Here is a 14644-nt window from a genome sequence, read left to right as displayed (position 1 = left end):
TAGCTGTAAACCAATACAGCAATGTTTGCCTGAGCCTGCAATAGAGGAAACAACAGTTCTGAGCAAAGCATGAACTCTCCCCACTCATCTAAATGAAGGGTTAGCTCTGAAACCTAACAACAACAGGTTTAAAATATGAACACATAACTATGTCAACACTAATTATTTATGAAGAAACATCAAATTTCTTGTATATATTGGTATTGTGACAGATCTCTGTCCTTGTCTCCATGCGTCCCACGTTTCCTGGCAGATTTTGCTAGCCTCAGAGGCTCACTGTGACCCTTCACATAGCCCTTCTCTCTCTGGAGGCAAGGGTCACAGCCTAATGAGCCATTTTCATCAAAAGCCAGTGAGGGAGGTGAGGAGAGGCTATCCTCCCTTGCACAGTCTCTGTTGTCTCCCAGTCTCAGTGATTAAGCGGTGGGGGCAAAGAGGGGAGCCTGGGCCCGCCCTCTACTCTGGGCTCCAGCCCAGGGACCCTAATAGCATCAGTTATGGTAGCTGACTTTTTAGAAACAGGATGCATATAATTCCCTGGGCTACTTCCCTATAGCAGCCCCCACTTCCTCAAGCTTCACTTCACCCTTGCCTCAGGGCCTCCTTCCTTGTGCCTGATATGGTGTGTACTGCTCAGTCTCTCCAACAGCGCAACTTTCTCCTACAGCTCCTGACATGCACGCCCACCTGACTAACTGGGAAGCTTTTAACTAGTTTTAGCCAGGCCCTGATTGGCTTCAGGTGTTCCAATCAACCTACCTGTCTTCCCTGCCTTCTGGAAAGATCTTAATTGGCCCTAGGTGTCTTAATTGACCTGGAGCAGCTGCCACTTGTTTATCCTGGTAACAGGGATTTGTTTAGCCTGTGACCAATATATCTGTCTCCCACTACTTTACTGTAGCCATCTGGCCTTGCCCCATCACAGTATACATTGGGGTGACGTGCAGTGGAGCAGGTCATTTTTTTTAATAAAGGCTTACTAGTGTGGGCAGTGGGGCATACAATACCCTCCTGTTCCCCAAATACAAATTCACCACTTTCCTTTCCCAAAAGGGAACAGAAAATAGAAGATATACTTCCTCCCCCATACATAAAGCTTCAATCAGCTTCTCTGGGATGAAGATTCCAATGCCTTCAGAAACTTTGAAGCCCCCGTCACCTGCCAAAACAGACTGGTTCCCCCTAACAACTTCTACAGTACAGTAATAAGCAAAACCTGCACCACACTGAAAACATGAGGCACTTTAAAATAAGAGTCATATTTAATTTATTTAAGTAACAGTAGCACCAAAAGATCCTGAAACTGGCAGTGCCACAATTCCAATGTTTCTGCTGTATAATTTAGGTTTATTGTTCAAAAGCCAGGGGATCGGACTAAGGATGTGATCCTGCTTTTACTGAAGTCCATTATGAAACTCCCATGGTCTTTAGAGAGAACTGGATCAGACTTACATTTTAGCACAGAGTACCAAAGCTGAAAAGTTCAGATATAGATTTGGACTTGGGGGTGTCTGATCTGTTGTGTTGGTACGTCATTTTTAAAATTATGACCTAGGTCCAGGTTTGTATTTTGAACAGCCATAAATCTGGATATATTCAGACCCAGGGTTTTGTTCCCAGCTGTAGTTTGCACCATTATACAATATGAAGTAAGGTACCACCACAATGTTTGTGGGGAAGGGATGGGCAGGCAGACACACAGTGGACTTCCTCTGCCATTTAAAGGCCCTGAATACCCTACAATTTCCAAACTCCAGACATCGCTTCAGGATATATGAAATTTGTATTCAATATATTACTTTCCCATTTTTCCTTCCTGTACTTTACCCCACCTAAAGTAATGAACAGAAAAATCCGGGGTGAAATCCTGGCCCTATTGAAATCAGTTGAAGTTTTACCATTGACTTCAAATGGAGCTGAGATTTCACCTGCTGTGGTTCTTAATTAGTGTTGTGCAAATGCAGGGCAGGGTTTGCAAAAGGAATCTCAAACTGAACCCTATAGCTTTGTTTGTAGGGGCTGAAAGTGAATCTGCTCCCTGCAGATACTCTTGGAGACTGGAGTTTGCGAACTTGAACCTATAGCTTGTTCTCTCCTTACCCCCAGGACCATCATCTTTACTTTAGGTGTGTTTAGGAAGGTTTGTTCAAGGAGGAGGGAATGGCTGCTGAGGTGGTGGTAAACTGGGGTCAGGAAGTTAGTTCCCCTGGCTTCTCAGCTATGCAAACTACCACAGTCCATATTCAGATTTCAGGAACATGGCAGAGGTTTGGCAAATGCAGGCTGGTAAAGTATGTAAATGAAAGGAAAATTACCCAGCACAGCATTGGGACTTCGCTGCTGAACAAAATCCTCAGACTGCCAGCTGTTATAAATATGTTTCACAGCCTTTATATAAAACATAATAGCAGTAAGTTCTTATCACAATAGTATTAACAGACAGTTGTCCACTGGTAACATAATGGTACTTTGTTTACAGATTTGGGAATGGGTGCCAGGCCAGCATCTGGACTATATTATAGCTGTATCATTCTAATATATTCTGGAGAAAAATTAAGAGTAAGATAAGCTGACTTCCATCTTAGCACCACAGTGAATGTGGGATCATAATGGCTCTAAAGGTATCAGATTATTACTACAACATGGTAATTCATTGGTATGATACCCCCAAAAAGAGAAATGTGCCAGAGACTCCATGAAGTCTATTAGGAAATTTGCTATTGCTATCAATTTTATGTGGAAGTTTCTCAGACACTGCAGTGACAGGCAGAAGTACAAAACCCAATAAAAATTGAAGACCGGTAATGTAAGGTATTATAGGGAACATTTTGTAAGGGATCCTTTGTAGGGAGCGATCTCTGAATCTCTAAGTTCCTATATTAACGCAGCAAGTCACACTAATACTAACTGAACTTAAAAACCTTCATCAAATGACAAGACATACCCACTAGAAAGTATTTATCATTCTTTTCTATACCAAACAGTGGAACGTTAAAAGAATAGTCATGTACCATGACAACTTAATAAATTGGCATAGCGTTAGTATTATGCACATTAACGTAAGCATGAACCTTTTTCTATTGTACTTCTCAATTTCCAGTTTAATGTGTGTTGGGGGAGGACAGAAACACCTATGTGTTGTGTTCCATGACATGCAGTGGAATTGAGCACATCAGATTTGCTTTTATTGTGCATTAGGATCGGTCAAAAACCAGCAGTTACCTCTCAGACATGCAAGAGCCTTCTTCATTAGTGCAGAGCAGAGTGGGTGACCTGTTCATTTATAGCATTAGGGGAGCAGAGGTGGCAGCAGAAGAGCTATTGGGATAGAATATATTTATCAAGGGAGGAGACAGCACACCAAATTGTTTAGTTGGTTGCTTAATTTTATTTAGGAAATCAGAAACAATGGTGGAGTGTGGGGAGGTTCAGAGCTCAGAAATATTTTATTAGAGAAGTGTGAAAGGGTATTTAATATCTAATCGCCAACACCGTAACTTATTTTGGCCACCAGATGCATCTGATAATAAATGAGACTGCAGATGCACTAGTTAGTGCTCAAGCAGCAGTATTTATGGCAACATGTTTCCAAGAGACATAAACATGAACCATGGTTCCCAATACAATATTTGCTTATTAAAACCTATCCCACAATAAATTCCTTCATTTTGACAAAAGAAGCTGCTTGGCAGTCATACTTTCAATATCTTTAAAAATAGGTAACTTTGTAACAACTAAATTATTGTCGCTTCTACAGTTACAAATAATAGTAAGTCCTATGATATATTTCCATCCAGTACTTGAAACACAATGATATTCCTTGACAGGGACTCTATAAATTTCAGTCAGAGCTTCCATTTATTTTTAAATGCACAATCAGAGAAGGTGTCTATGTAACAGTTTTCTCTCAACCTTTAGAAACCCTATTTCATGAGGTATATAGCAAAGATCTATAAACTTAATGCATTTTCACAATAGACAAATCAATGTTTTAAATCTTGTCAACAAATTTGTGACAAGATTTCTGTTTAACAAATATTTCTTCCATCTATTATACACATATGGTATGTTGTTAAAAATATGTGCTACCATTGTAAATGCAGAGTGTCCAATGCATACAGTAGTTTGTCAGATAAACATGTTTCTATGGAAACTACTGAAATGAATGCCTCATTTTCTAAACTTGGCCATAACCCCAAACTTTTATTACAGCATCCAAATGTTTCATTAACTTGATTCACATGATCACAACACAGCCTGTTTATCTTTAAAAATAGGAGTACTTTATCAGTTTAAATAAAGTAGAGTTACTGTCACATTGAGAAAATTTTCCTCCAAAATAATATTTTAAATAATTTGTCTAGCAACTTCAGTACCATTACCCTCTATTTATAGTATTGGACATAATTAACATTAGCATAGTGTTTACTACAGCTTAGCCTACATCTGGGGTGGGGGGAGGGGGGACAGAGGGAAATGGAAAATGTGCATGCACACTAAATACAAAAAAGTTACAACAGTAAAGAGCTTCTGGCATCATATGGATATATATTACAAACAAAAAAACTTAATTAAAAAACATTATTAAGGTTGCAAAGTCAAGTACTCACAAGTTAGGAAACAGGTTCCTAAGCAATCTGCTATTAAAAACCCAAGAAGTCTCTACTGAACACGTGCAAACTGATTTTTCAAAGGCATTTAACTTGGCCAAATTTGGGCAGATTTTCACAAAAGTGACAGTAGATAAATCCCTGTCACAAAGGCCAAATGTCAAGTCCCTGCTCCCAAGCATTTTTTAACATAGGCAAAATCATGTATTTTTCCTTAGCCTCGCTTTCAAAAATGGCTGATCCATTTTGGCTGAATTTTTCCAAAAACGTTCAGCTTGAGTCAGACACCTGGCCTGGAAAATTTCAGCCCATACAAGTTTGGCAGTTTTAGGTAACTGAAAACAGTGCCTTATAATAGGAAGTGTTGGCAACTTAGCCCTGCCTATAATAAAAAGTATTTAGCAACAGTTCTGCTTAGTTATATTTTCTGTTTCTTCTCCCCCCCCCCCTTTTTTTTTTATTACTAAGGCTACTAACACTGATGCTTATAAATTCTTCTAATCCTGCATCTTATTCTTCAGTTTGGGTTTACTCCTAACACCATTGAATTGAACAGCACCAGGAACAAGCCTGTAATGCTTATTTGTGACAAATCTCAGCTAATTATTTCAAAATGAGATATTTAGGGCTTCAGGCAAATTAAGCAAATGAACTTGCAGGCAATGAAGTTCCTATTTGATGTCAGCATCCCATTAATTTAAAACGGGAAAGAGGAATGCAGATTAGATATTTTTCCCAATGTGTTCTATAAGACACCAGTTACTGTTTAATGATTGACAAACTGACTGAGTAAAGGCAAGGGAATTTTGAGGTGGAGACACCTGGTTTTATCTAGAGCTGGCCAAAAACTGGAAATCCCTTCCTGTGAAAAAATTCTTGGTTTTCATTCTGAACTGGGACGAAATGTCAAAAATAAAAAAAATAAATGAAATTTTTCACAGGGATTTCAAGCAAAAATGTGATTCAGGAGAAACAAAACAGAAATTTTTGGCTTGCCAGCTGCCCAAGTCTATCTACCTGGACTGGAAGGCATGCTCCTAGCTGCTGTGTAGATATACCCTGAGTTGCATGTGGTCCAGACCTAGTGACCTCAGATTAGGGGTTTCTCAAGTAGAAAGTACAGGACACAGACAGGAGAGGAGGACAGGCAGTATACAGAGATCAAGGGGGCTAGGGCGGGGAGAGAGAGAGAGAGTGTTTTATTTTGAACATTCTGTTCAAAGTTAACAGCCCTTGTGTGCATTTATTTAACTACAGGCAGATCTGGTAGCTACACCTCTAGTTAAGGTTGCCCAATACTTTGCTTTAAGAATCCTTTTTCAGTTATGTACAACTTTCTGAAATTTTAACCTTTGAAGCTGAAATTTTCCTGACTACCTCAAGCTAATTTCCCCACACATACACCTCAGAAAAGGTATGGCCATTTCTACAGATTAGTTTAGGAAAAATATATTATTTTGCCCTTTTTCCCCCAGCTAGTTCATTGAGAAGGAAGCATTCTTAGAGCAGGGACTTGAAATTTAGGGGTGGGATCAGGCAGAGGTATCCCTGGTTTCAGGGATGGGACTTTTACTTTCCCCATGAAAATCCATCCAAACCGGCCAAGTTATAAATCTCCAAAAGTCTCAATTCACACATGCTCAGCAGAGACACGTTAGAGTGTGGCAGCTAAAATTTTTCAAAGACTCCTTCTGTACTGGGGGCCGAACAAGACTTTTACCCTGCAATTACTCCTCCCAGTTTATAGGAGGTGCTCTGTTTCTCCAGTGCTCTAAATGCTGGAACCTTCTGGCACCCAAGCAGTATGGAGAAGGAGAAGTACTACAAAAGACCTAGTCTGGGTCATCAGTGTCTATCCAATGAATGGGGAACCAAAAATCTGTTTCTACTCAGTGAACAGGCAACAGCAAGCTTCTTTAGGATGGATGTTGAGGTTAATATTTAAGGCAATCAGATAGAACAAATTATGAGCATTTAAAATGAGAGAACCCCAATTTACCTTTTTCTTCTATTTCTTAAAAATAAATTCTTGATGTGATCCAGGGGTTACTTTAACTAACTTCTCTCCAACGAGATGCTTGCTCAAAAAACAAGAACAAACATAGAGCATAAAGAAAGCATTACTCAAATATCAACTCCAGTTTAGGATAACATTTGCATCAAGATGAAGAGATCATTCAGTTGATCCCACCAAATACAGCAGACACTATTTCTTACCACTTGGCCTCCACTATACTGGCTAGCAAACCTAAAGATGTACAGACAAATGCTAGTGGATAATACTAGACAAGGATGTGCTGTTCCATACTGCCACTGCCCATAGTTTAGCAACAGTTGTGCTGGTATTAACTTTTTGAATCATTTAATCTAATGCCTCAATCGGCACAAGAATACTTGACACCTTAATTTAGGAGATTTAACAATTATCGCAGATTAGAGGGCATGGAATAACTATTTGTTATTTTACTCATGGCTAAAAATATAGTTGTACAGAAGTAGCAGTCCTTCCCTCCTACTAATTAACTACAAGAGTAATGGATTATATGACCTTACAATAATTAGTACATAGATTCTTGGTCTACCTTTGAAAATCTATTTTATTAAATAATGGGTATAGGTATATCAATTACCTGTGTTGGCTTTTATGTTTTACAGCTATTCTACACTCTCTCTTGGAAGTATTCATAAACTTATTTTACAAGAATATCACAAGCAATAAAATATTTAAAAACAATAAGATGTTATATGCAGATGCAAGTACAAATTTAGACAACACCTGTAGAGCAAAAGGGTCTTTATAGACTTACTATTTTTGTTTTCATTGTTCCATTTTTGTGGTACTTATTAAAAACTCATTTTTTAAATTTAATGTTAGAAAATGTGGACATTTAATAAGCACTCTAGACATATATAATTAAAATTTTTGCATAGCTGATAGTAAAAGAGTATGTAAATTTATTACCTTTATATAGAATTAAAACATTTGCACAAAAAACAGTCCTGGTCCTGTAAACTGATGGACACAAGCAGACCTCAGGGTTCTGTCTATATGTAGCAGTTTGTAGAACTACAGTCTTAAAAATATTTCTAAAAAGCCTATATTATAGAGTATTTCAAACAAAAAATTGACAACATATAATTTTCAAGAGGATTAAATGTGATGTGCAGCAGCAGCTCAAGAGAAAAGATTTTAGTACATCCACATTTTGAATTTGAAATACCTGAGTTAACACATCTTACTGGATATTCTAAATAAAATATTTGCAGCATTCAACAGACCCGCTCCCACTGAAGCTGATGGCAAAACGGATGTGATCTTTATTCTGAAAGGTAGGTATTCATGTGATGCAATATATATATTGATTTGACTACTCTGGAAATACTACTGGCATCAAAAACTCCATATGAGTGTCAGACATTTGGATTCCCTAAGTTACAGCTGCCAGTCAGGAGAAGAGAAACAAAAAAAAGTATGCAGCAATTATTTATGCAACTATTCATTAAGCAAAATAACTGCTGTAGTTTGCACAGTACAATATTGTCTTTAAAACCAAAAGCTTTTTATACAAATGCTATGTTAACAGAGCATATTAGACTTGACATTTAAAAACAACTAAACCAGGCAATTCCAATTTAGAGAGTTGCTTCGACTTCACTCAGCATGTGGTTACCAAGTAAAGTAGAGGATCTCAAAGGGCATGGTTCTATATTCATAGAAACTGAAATTACTAGGCAGAAGCAAGCAGCTAAAGATGAAATTAGACTGTCATCATTTTGTTGCTTTAAGTCAGAAGTTTAATGTAATTTTAACAGACTTTTTAAAAAAAACATGCAATGCACAAGAAATCTTCCAATGAAACTGTAGAGTCCCTGGGACCCTCATACAACATGAATATAATTATTAAAGTTCTGCAATGAACACTGTTATAACTTCAAGTTTTTTTCTAGGAGCAGAGTAACACACACACACACTCTCTCCATATTGTATTTGCCAAAATTCTGAACAGGAAGGTTATTACTACATATTCTGTAAGACTCTTCCTCCACAAAACCCAGACACCCAGTTGCAGTAATACTACAATACAAGTTTAATAGCTTCAGTTGCAATGGAAAGAAAAGGAGAATTCTGCAGAGAAATCTTGTCACACCTATAACACATTAAATCCAATAAACTGAATATTAAAAATCATGAAAAGTAGACACCACGGTTTACAAGAAGATACCGACTGCAGTCTAGTCACCCAAATTACTTATGAAGTAAAATCTGGTAGATTATGTAAGGGTTTTTTTTAAATAATTTCTTTAGCTAATCCATACAGATTAGCAAAATGTTTAGCCCTGTGGTGATCAAATGCATACATTTCAATATAAATTGTGAAGAAAGAAAAAAAAACCCTAAATAAACCGACATTAAAAAAAAACAAGCACAGACTTAACACCAAAACAAAAACCATTGTAGAATTGCCTCATTTTTTATTTTACAAAGAAATCAGCAAGCAAATAGTTAAGATTAGTATAATTATCTGTGAAAGGCATGTTCTGACAACAGTACAGTATCTTTTGAGAAATCTCTACCTTGTACTTTAGAGCAGTGGTTCTCAACCAGGGGTCCGGAGCCCGCTGTGGGGCCACGAGCAGGTTTCAGGGGGGCGCCAAGCAGGGCTGGCATTAGACTTGTTGGGGCCAAAGGCAGAAAGCTGACGCCCCACCACATGGGGCTGAAGCCTGGTGACTCAAGCCCCACCACCTGTGGCTGAAGCTGAAGCCTGAGCAACTTAGCTTCGTAGGGTCCCCTGAGGCATGGGGCCTTTGGCAACTTCCCTGCTTGCTACCCCCTAGCACTGGCCCTGGGTCTTGTATGCAGAAAAACAGTAGTTATGGGCCGTGGAGTTTTTATAGCATGTTGGGGGGGGGTGCTCAGAAAGAAAAAGGTTGAGAACCCCTGTGCTCCTCTTTCTGCAGCTCACGATAAAGGCAAATCAATTTTTAGTTACAGTAGGCCAGATCTTGATCAAGTATTCCCACTAAAATCAAACACACTAGATTACCCAGATCTAAAACCTAAATGCAAGAAATTAAAACAAATAAGAAAATATCAAAATCGACAGACATACCAACATATCCATAGGAGGCCTTTAAGCACCTTTATTATTTAGTTAGGGCTTTTGGTTTATTTTTATTTAGTTTTGTTTTGTTTTAAATGGATGAAATCCTCTACATCCTTTCTCAGACAGAGGTATTATTGACCGAAGTCTTTATTCAAATTTTTGTAACAAATCCAATTCATGTTCCAAGAAAGAGACATTATACTTTCATTTATTTTACAACTGAATATTTCAGACATACAAAACCAACTCAATCACTAGTTTTAGCCTTTGCAATAGAATTCTATTTATTTATTTAACTATAAATAAATGAAGCTCTAAACTCAGTATAAAGACAGGCAAACCTACGTCTACTGCCTTAGCCTGGCTGAGAAGCTAGACAGATTTTTGCTGACTCAGGCCAACTGCTTTTGGCAACTGATCTGACTGAATCAGTTCAACAAATGACAAACTGATCATTCCAAACTGAAGTGATCCATCATGAGGTATTTCAACTTTTAACAGAAACAGCAATTGAACTGAACCTTACACACACACACAACACAAAAACAAATGGCAGAAGGATTGATTTATTCTCAACTTTTGTCCACAGATCAGTGCATTAATCCACATATGCATTTATTATAAAAATGATGGCCTTGTACACTCTCTTTTGCATACTCTCAGCAAAAGATACGTTATAAATATAGTAGTTAAATGGGACTTAAGACTCAAACTACTTTGCCTCCTGCATAGGCTGTACCTAGACTCCCTAAGAGGGGTGAGCAACTAATTCATAATGAATAATTTATTTGACAAATTTTACTTCCTCTTCTGTTTGTTAATTTTCCACTGATTAAGAGTCTCCAATGTATTCATTAATCAAAATTCTCTCTCAAATAGCAATGACTTATTCTTGGTCTGGGAGGTTGTTTTCAAACAAGTATCAGTCTGCATTTGAATTGTGTTATTTGAACACATAAGACAGATGGTGCAATGCTATTTCTTAGCCAATGAGAAACTTTAGAACCAAGTTTGCAGTACAAATATTCACAATTACACATTCAAATTTGCTTTCCATGACTATTTCTGTTATAATCTCTTAAGATTCAGTTTCCATTTAGATAACTGCCAGTAAAGCAAATTATTAAAATATTGAAGAAAGCAAAACGGACAACTCTAGTTCATTTAATCATCTGAATGAACATTAGAGGAAGGGAGGTTTCTGGGTGGATGCTGGGGGGGGAGGGGAAGGGGAGTAGGATGGAGGAGAAAGGGTGGCTAAATATTTGCCAGTCTCTACCCCCTGTGCAGCTACAGTTAAATCAAACATAATCCTGATGGCTCTGTATGGAAGAAAAGGTAAAAAAAAATGTTTTTTTCTTTTTTAAGTTTTGTGACTAGAGTTAAACCAAAACTTTTAATTCAACATGTACCATAATAAATGCAGTTACATAGACTCTGCATATCAACTGATTTGCATGTCAGTCAACAGTTTTTCCTTTATGAAAAACTCTTCACAGAACTGTGGTTTCTCCTACACAAATACTTACATATAAATGGGACTTGTATATTTAATTTTGTTTATACCAAATTGTCTGAGCTGCAAATATGCGAATCGTCTAATACTAAAATAAATTAACATAACCAACAAACTGAACCAATATAGTAATATGAACCAGAATGCTTAAGATTCTGATATTTTGCCTTTCTAATTTTGAACAATACATAACATAACACAGTCCAAGTTCCAGGTCAGGACAAATTCTTCCAAACAAATCTGTGACCTTTGTACATAATTTAGAACTTGGGCTTACCCCTTAGAGCAGGCAGCAGTGACCTCTCTTTCTTGTCATCACATTTGTTACATTCACTGAAGTACAAGAGTAAAAAGACATCCACAAGCACCCACATCAGAGAGGTGGCGAGAACCACCTTGCAGTAGACAAATCTCCTCATCTCGTCTTGGTTTTTAGTTCACACACTAGTAAAGATGGCTATTGCTGGGATGTGTCCAAGCCACACAGTTAAATTCCAGTATGAAAGTGAAGTCGAGAGCATCCACTGTAATTAAAGAAAAAAATATTTGAATTACCTAACACGTATACATGGTTTAAGATCCAAAAATGATACAAAAACATATAATGCTGAGATGTTTTTACTCAATTTTAAAAATTAATCTATTTTCCTTTCTCCTGTATCTAAATATCGTCTTTGATAATGTTAACCCATCTTACAAAGATTTGTTTCCTTTGCTTTTGTAAAGAGTCCAGTTCTTCTGATTTTTTCCTGTGCTGGATTATATTTTACCTAGATGTCTGTAAATCCAAAAAACTGAGTGACCCTGCCACTGAAATTTAGACCACCACTTGAGCACCAGATGTCACTGAAGGAAGACTGCCACTAGATACTCTATCTACTTATGTGGAATACTGCCTTGAAAAGAGTATGTTTGGGAAGGAGGATTAAACTTAACTATTTGTAAGCGGGTGAATAGTCCCACTATTTTGGGGAACTTTCCTGGCTTCTGCACTACGCTGGAGAAGTGGGCTAGCGAAAGGATCTGAGTCCTCGCTCCCTCTTCCTTTACCCAGTGGCCTCCCGGCCCTTGAGGACTCCCCTTCCACCCTCCTGTCTGGCAGAGTCATAGAATCATAGAATAACAGAGTTGGAAGGGACCTCTGGAGGTCATCTAGTCCAACCCCCTGCCCAGAGCAGGACCAATCCCAACTAAATCATCCCAGCCAGGGCTTTGTCAAGCCTGACTTTAAAAACTTCTAAGGAAGGGGATTCCACCACCTCCCTAGGTAACCCATTCCAGCTTTTTCACCACCCTCCTAGTGAAAAAGTTTTTCCTAATATCCAACCTAAACCTCCCCCACTGCAACTTGAGACCATTACTCCTTGTCCTGTCGTCTGCTATCACTGAGAATAGTCTAGATCCATCCTGTTTGGATCCACCTTTCAGGTAGTTAAAAGCAGCTATCAAATCCCCCCTCATTCTTCTCTTCTGTAGACTAAACAATCCCAGTTCCCTCAGCCTCTCCTCATAACTCATGTGTTCCAGACCCCTAATCATTTTTGTTGCCCTTCGCTGGACTCTCTCCAATTTTTCCACATCCTTCTTGTAGTGTGGGGCCCAAAACTGGACACAGTACTCCAGATGAGGCCTCACCAGTGTCGAATAGAGGGGAACGATCACATCCCTCATCTGCTGGCAATGCCCCTTCTTATACACCCCAAAATGCCATTGGCCTTCTTGGCAACAAGGGCACACTGTTGATGCATATCCAGCTTCTCGTCCACTGTCACCTCTAGGTCCTTCTCTGCAGAACTGCTGCCGAGCCATTCGGTCCCTAGTCTGTAGCAGTGCATTGGATTCTTCCATCCTAAGTGCAGGACTCTGCACTTGTCCTTGTTGAACCTCATCAGATTTCTTTTGGCCCAATCCTCCAATTTGTCTAGGTCCCTCTGTATCCTATCCCTACCCTCCAGCGTATCTACCACTCCTCCCAGTTTAGTGTCATCCGCAAAGTTGCTGAGGGTGCAATCCACACCATCCTCCAGATCATTAATGAAGATATTGAACAAAACCAGCCCCAGGACCGACCCTTGGGGCACTCAGCTAGATACCGGCCGCCAACAAGACATGGAGCCATTGATCACTACCGTTGAGCCCGACAATCTAGCCAACTTTCTACCCACCTTGTAGTGCATCCATCCAGCCCATACTTCTTTAACTTGCTGAGAAAAATACTGTGGGAGACCGTAACCCCAACAAGGCTCGTAACCCCAACAAGGCTCGGCCCAGGATTCCTGGGGTGCTCGACCCCCAACCCTGCTGTGGTCACCTAGGACTCGGGCTAGGGTGTCCCCGCTCCGGGGTACACACTCTGCACTGGGCACTTCTCTGACCCACTGACCATTACATACAAGTTAAAGCAAATGCAAGTTATTTAATCAACAATTAATTTTAAAAAGAATAAGGAAAAATGGGAAAGGTTAAAGGAAACACAACAACCCGCTCTGTGGCAGCGAACATCATAAACAGTGTCTCTGGAACGTCAGGGCAGTTCACAGTCTGTTCCTTGTAAGTCCCAGGCCTTCTTCTCAGGCCCTGGCTGTGCTGCAGGGATGCTGTGCGTTGGACACTTGGCTCTGGTGGTGGCCACATGCTCTCAGGCTCTAAGTGGTAGGACCCTTCTTCCCAGTGTCGCCCCCGCCCTGTCGGGGTTACAATCCAAGCTTGGCCTGCAGAGCCTCTTGGCTGAGGCGTCTCCTTTTGCTGGTCCTGCTGCCCAGGGTCCCCCTCGCTCTCCCCAGCTGCTCACCGCACCCAGCTCTGGACTGCTCCAGCCCCAGCTGCACCACTCTGTCTCAGCACTGCTGCTGCTCTGCCTCCAGCTCCCTGGGCTGCTCCTTTAACCCCTCTGCCTCTGGTTGCTACAGCTCTGCTCCCAGGACAGGTCTTCTCTGCAGGCTGCTTCTGTGACTCTGCTCCCAGCACTGACCTGCTTCCTGGGCTGCTTTTCTGGCCCCTCTGGCTCTGGTTGCTGCAGCTCTGCTCCCAGAACAGGGTCTGCTCTCTCTGGATCTGGCACGGCTCTGCTCCCCAGCTTAGCTTGGGCCCCTGCTTTCTCCTTAGCTCAGCCCCACTCTGTCTGACCCAGGCAAATCCAGCTCACACGGAGGATGGGACCTCCCTGGCCTCCTGATTCCCTGATTAGCCTGCCTGCCATGTCATTCAGGCTGACCTGGAGCACTGGCCTCTCCCCATTGTTCCTGGGGACTATCAGTCTCAGGGTCCTGATTTCCCATAGACCCTTCCCCTTTTAGGACAAGGAGCTAGCCAACCAAAACACCCCCACTGAATGTTAGTAAGGGAGCAACAGTCCCCTTACATATTCGTCGTTCTACTGTAATATATTAAAGTTAGATTGTAAATTTAAG

At 40.1% G+C, this 14644-nt stretch overlaps 1 protein-coding gene across 3 annotated transcripts in view; it reads right to left on the bottom strand.

The window, feature by feature from the left end:
* GALNT13 (polypeptide N-acetylgalactosaminyltransferase 13) overlaps positions 1-14644 on the bottom strand; it is a gene marked incomplete at its 3' end in the record, with an annotated part of 686573 nt that overhangs the window by 315421 nt on the left and 356508 nt on the right. For all 3 annotated transcript variants that reach the window (XM_084642901.1, XM_084642899.1, XM_084642900.1), the window contains one exon: positions 11512-11758. In XM_084642901.1, the coding sequence (XP_084499027.1) occupies positions 11512-11653 (142 nt within the window). In that variant the 5' untranslated portion in view covers positions 11654-11758. The remainder of the gene's footprint in view (positions 1-11511; positions 11759-14644) is intronic.

The sequence above is a fragment of the Lepidochelys olivacea genome, assembly GCF_965140295.1.
Source record: "Lepidochelys olivacea isolate rLepOli2 genome assembly, chromosome: 11".
NCBI classification, from domain to species: domain Eukaryota; kingdom Metazoa; phylum Chordata; order Testudines; family Cheloniidae; genus Lepidochelys; species Lepidochelys olivacea.
The sequence above is the reverse complement of the archived record's forward strand: the minus strand, read 5'-3'. Positions and strand labels throughout refer to the sequence as shown.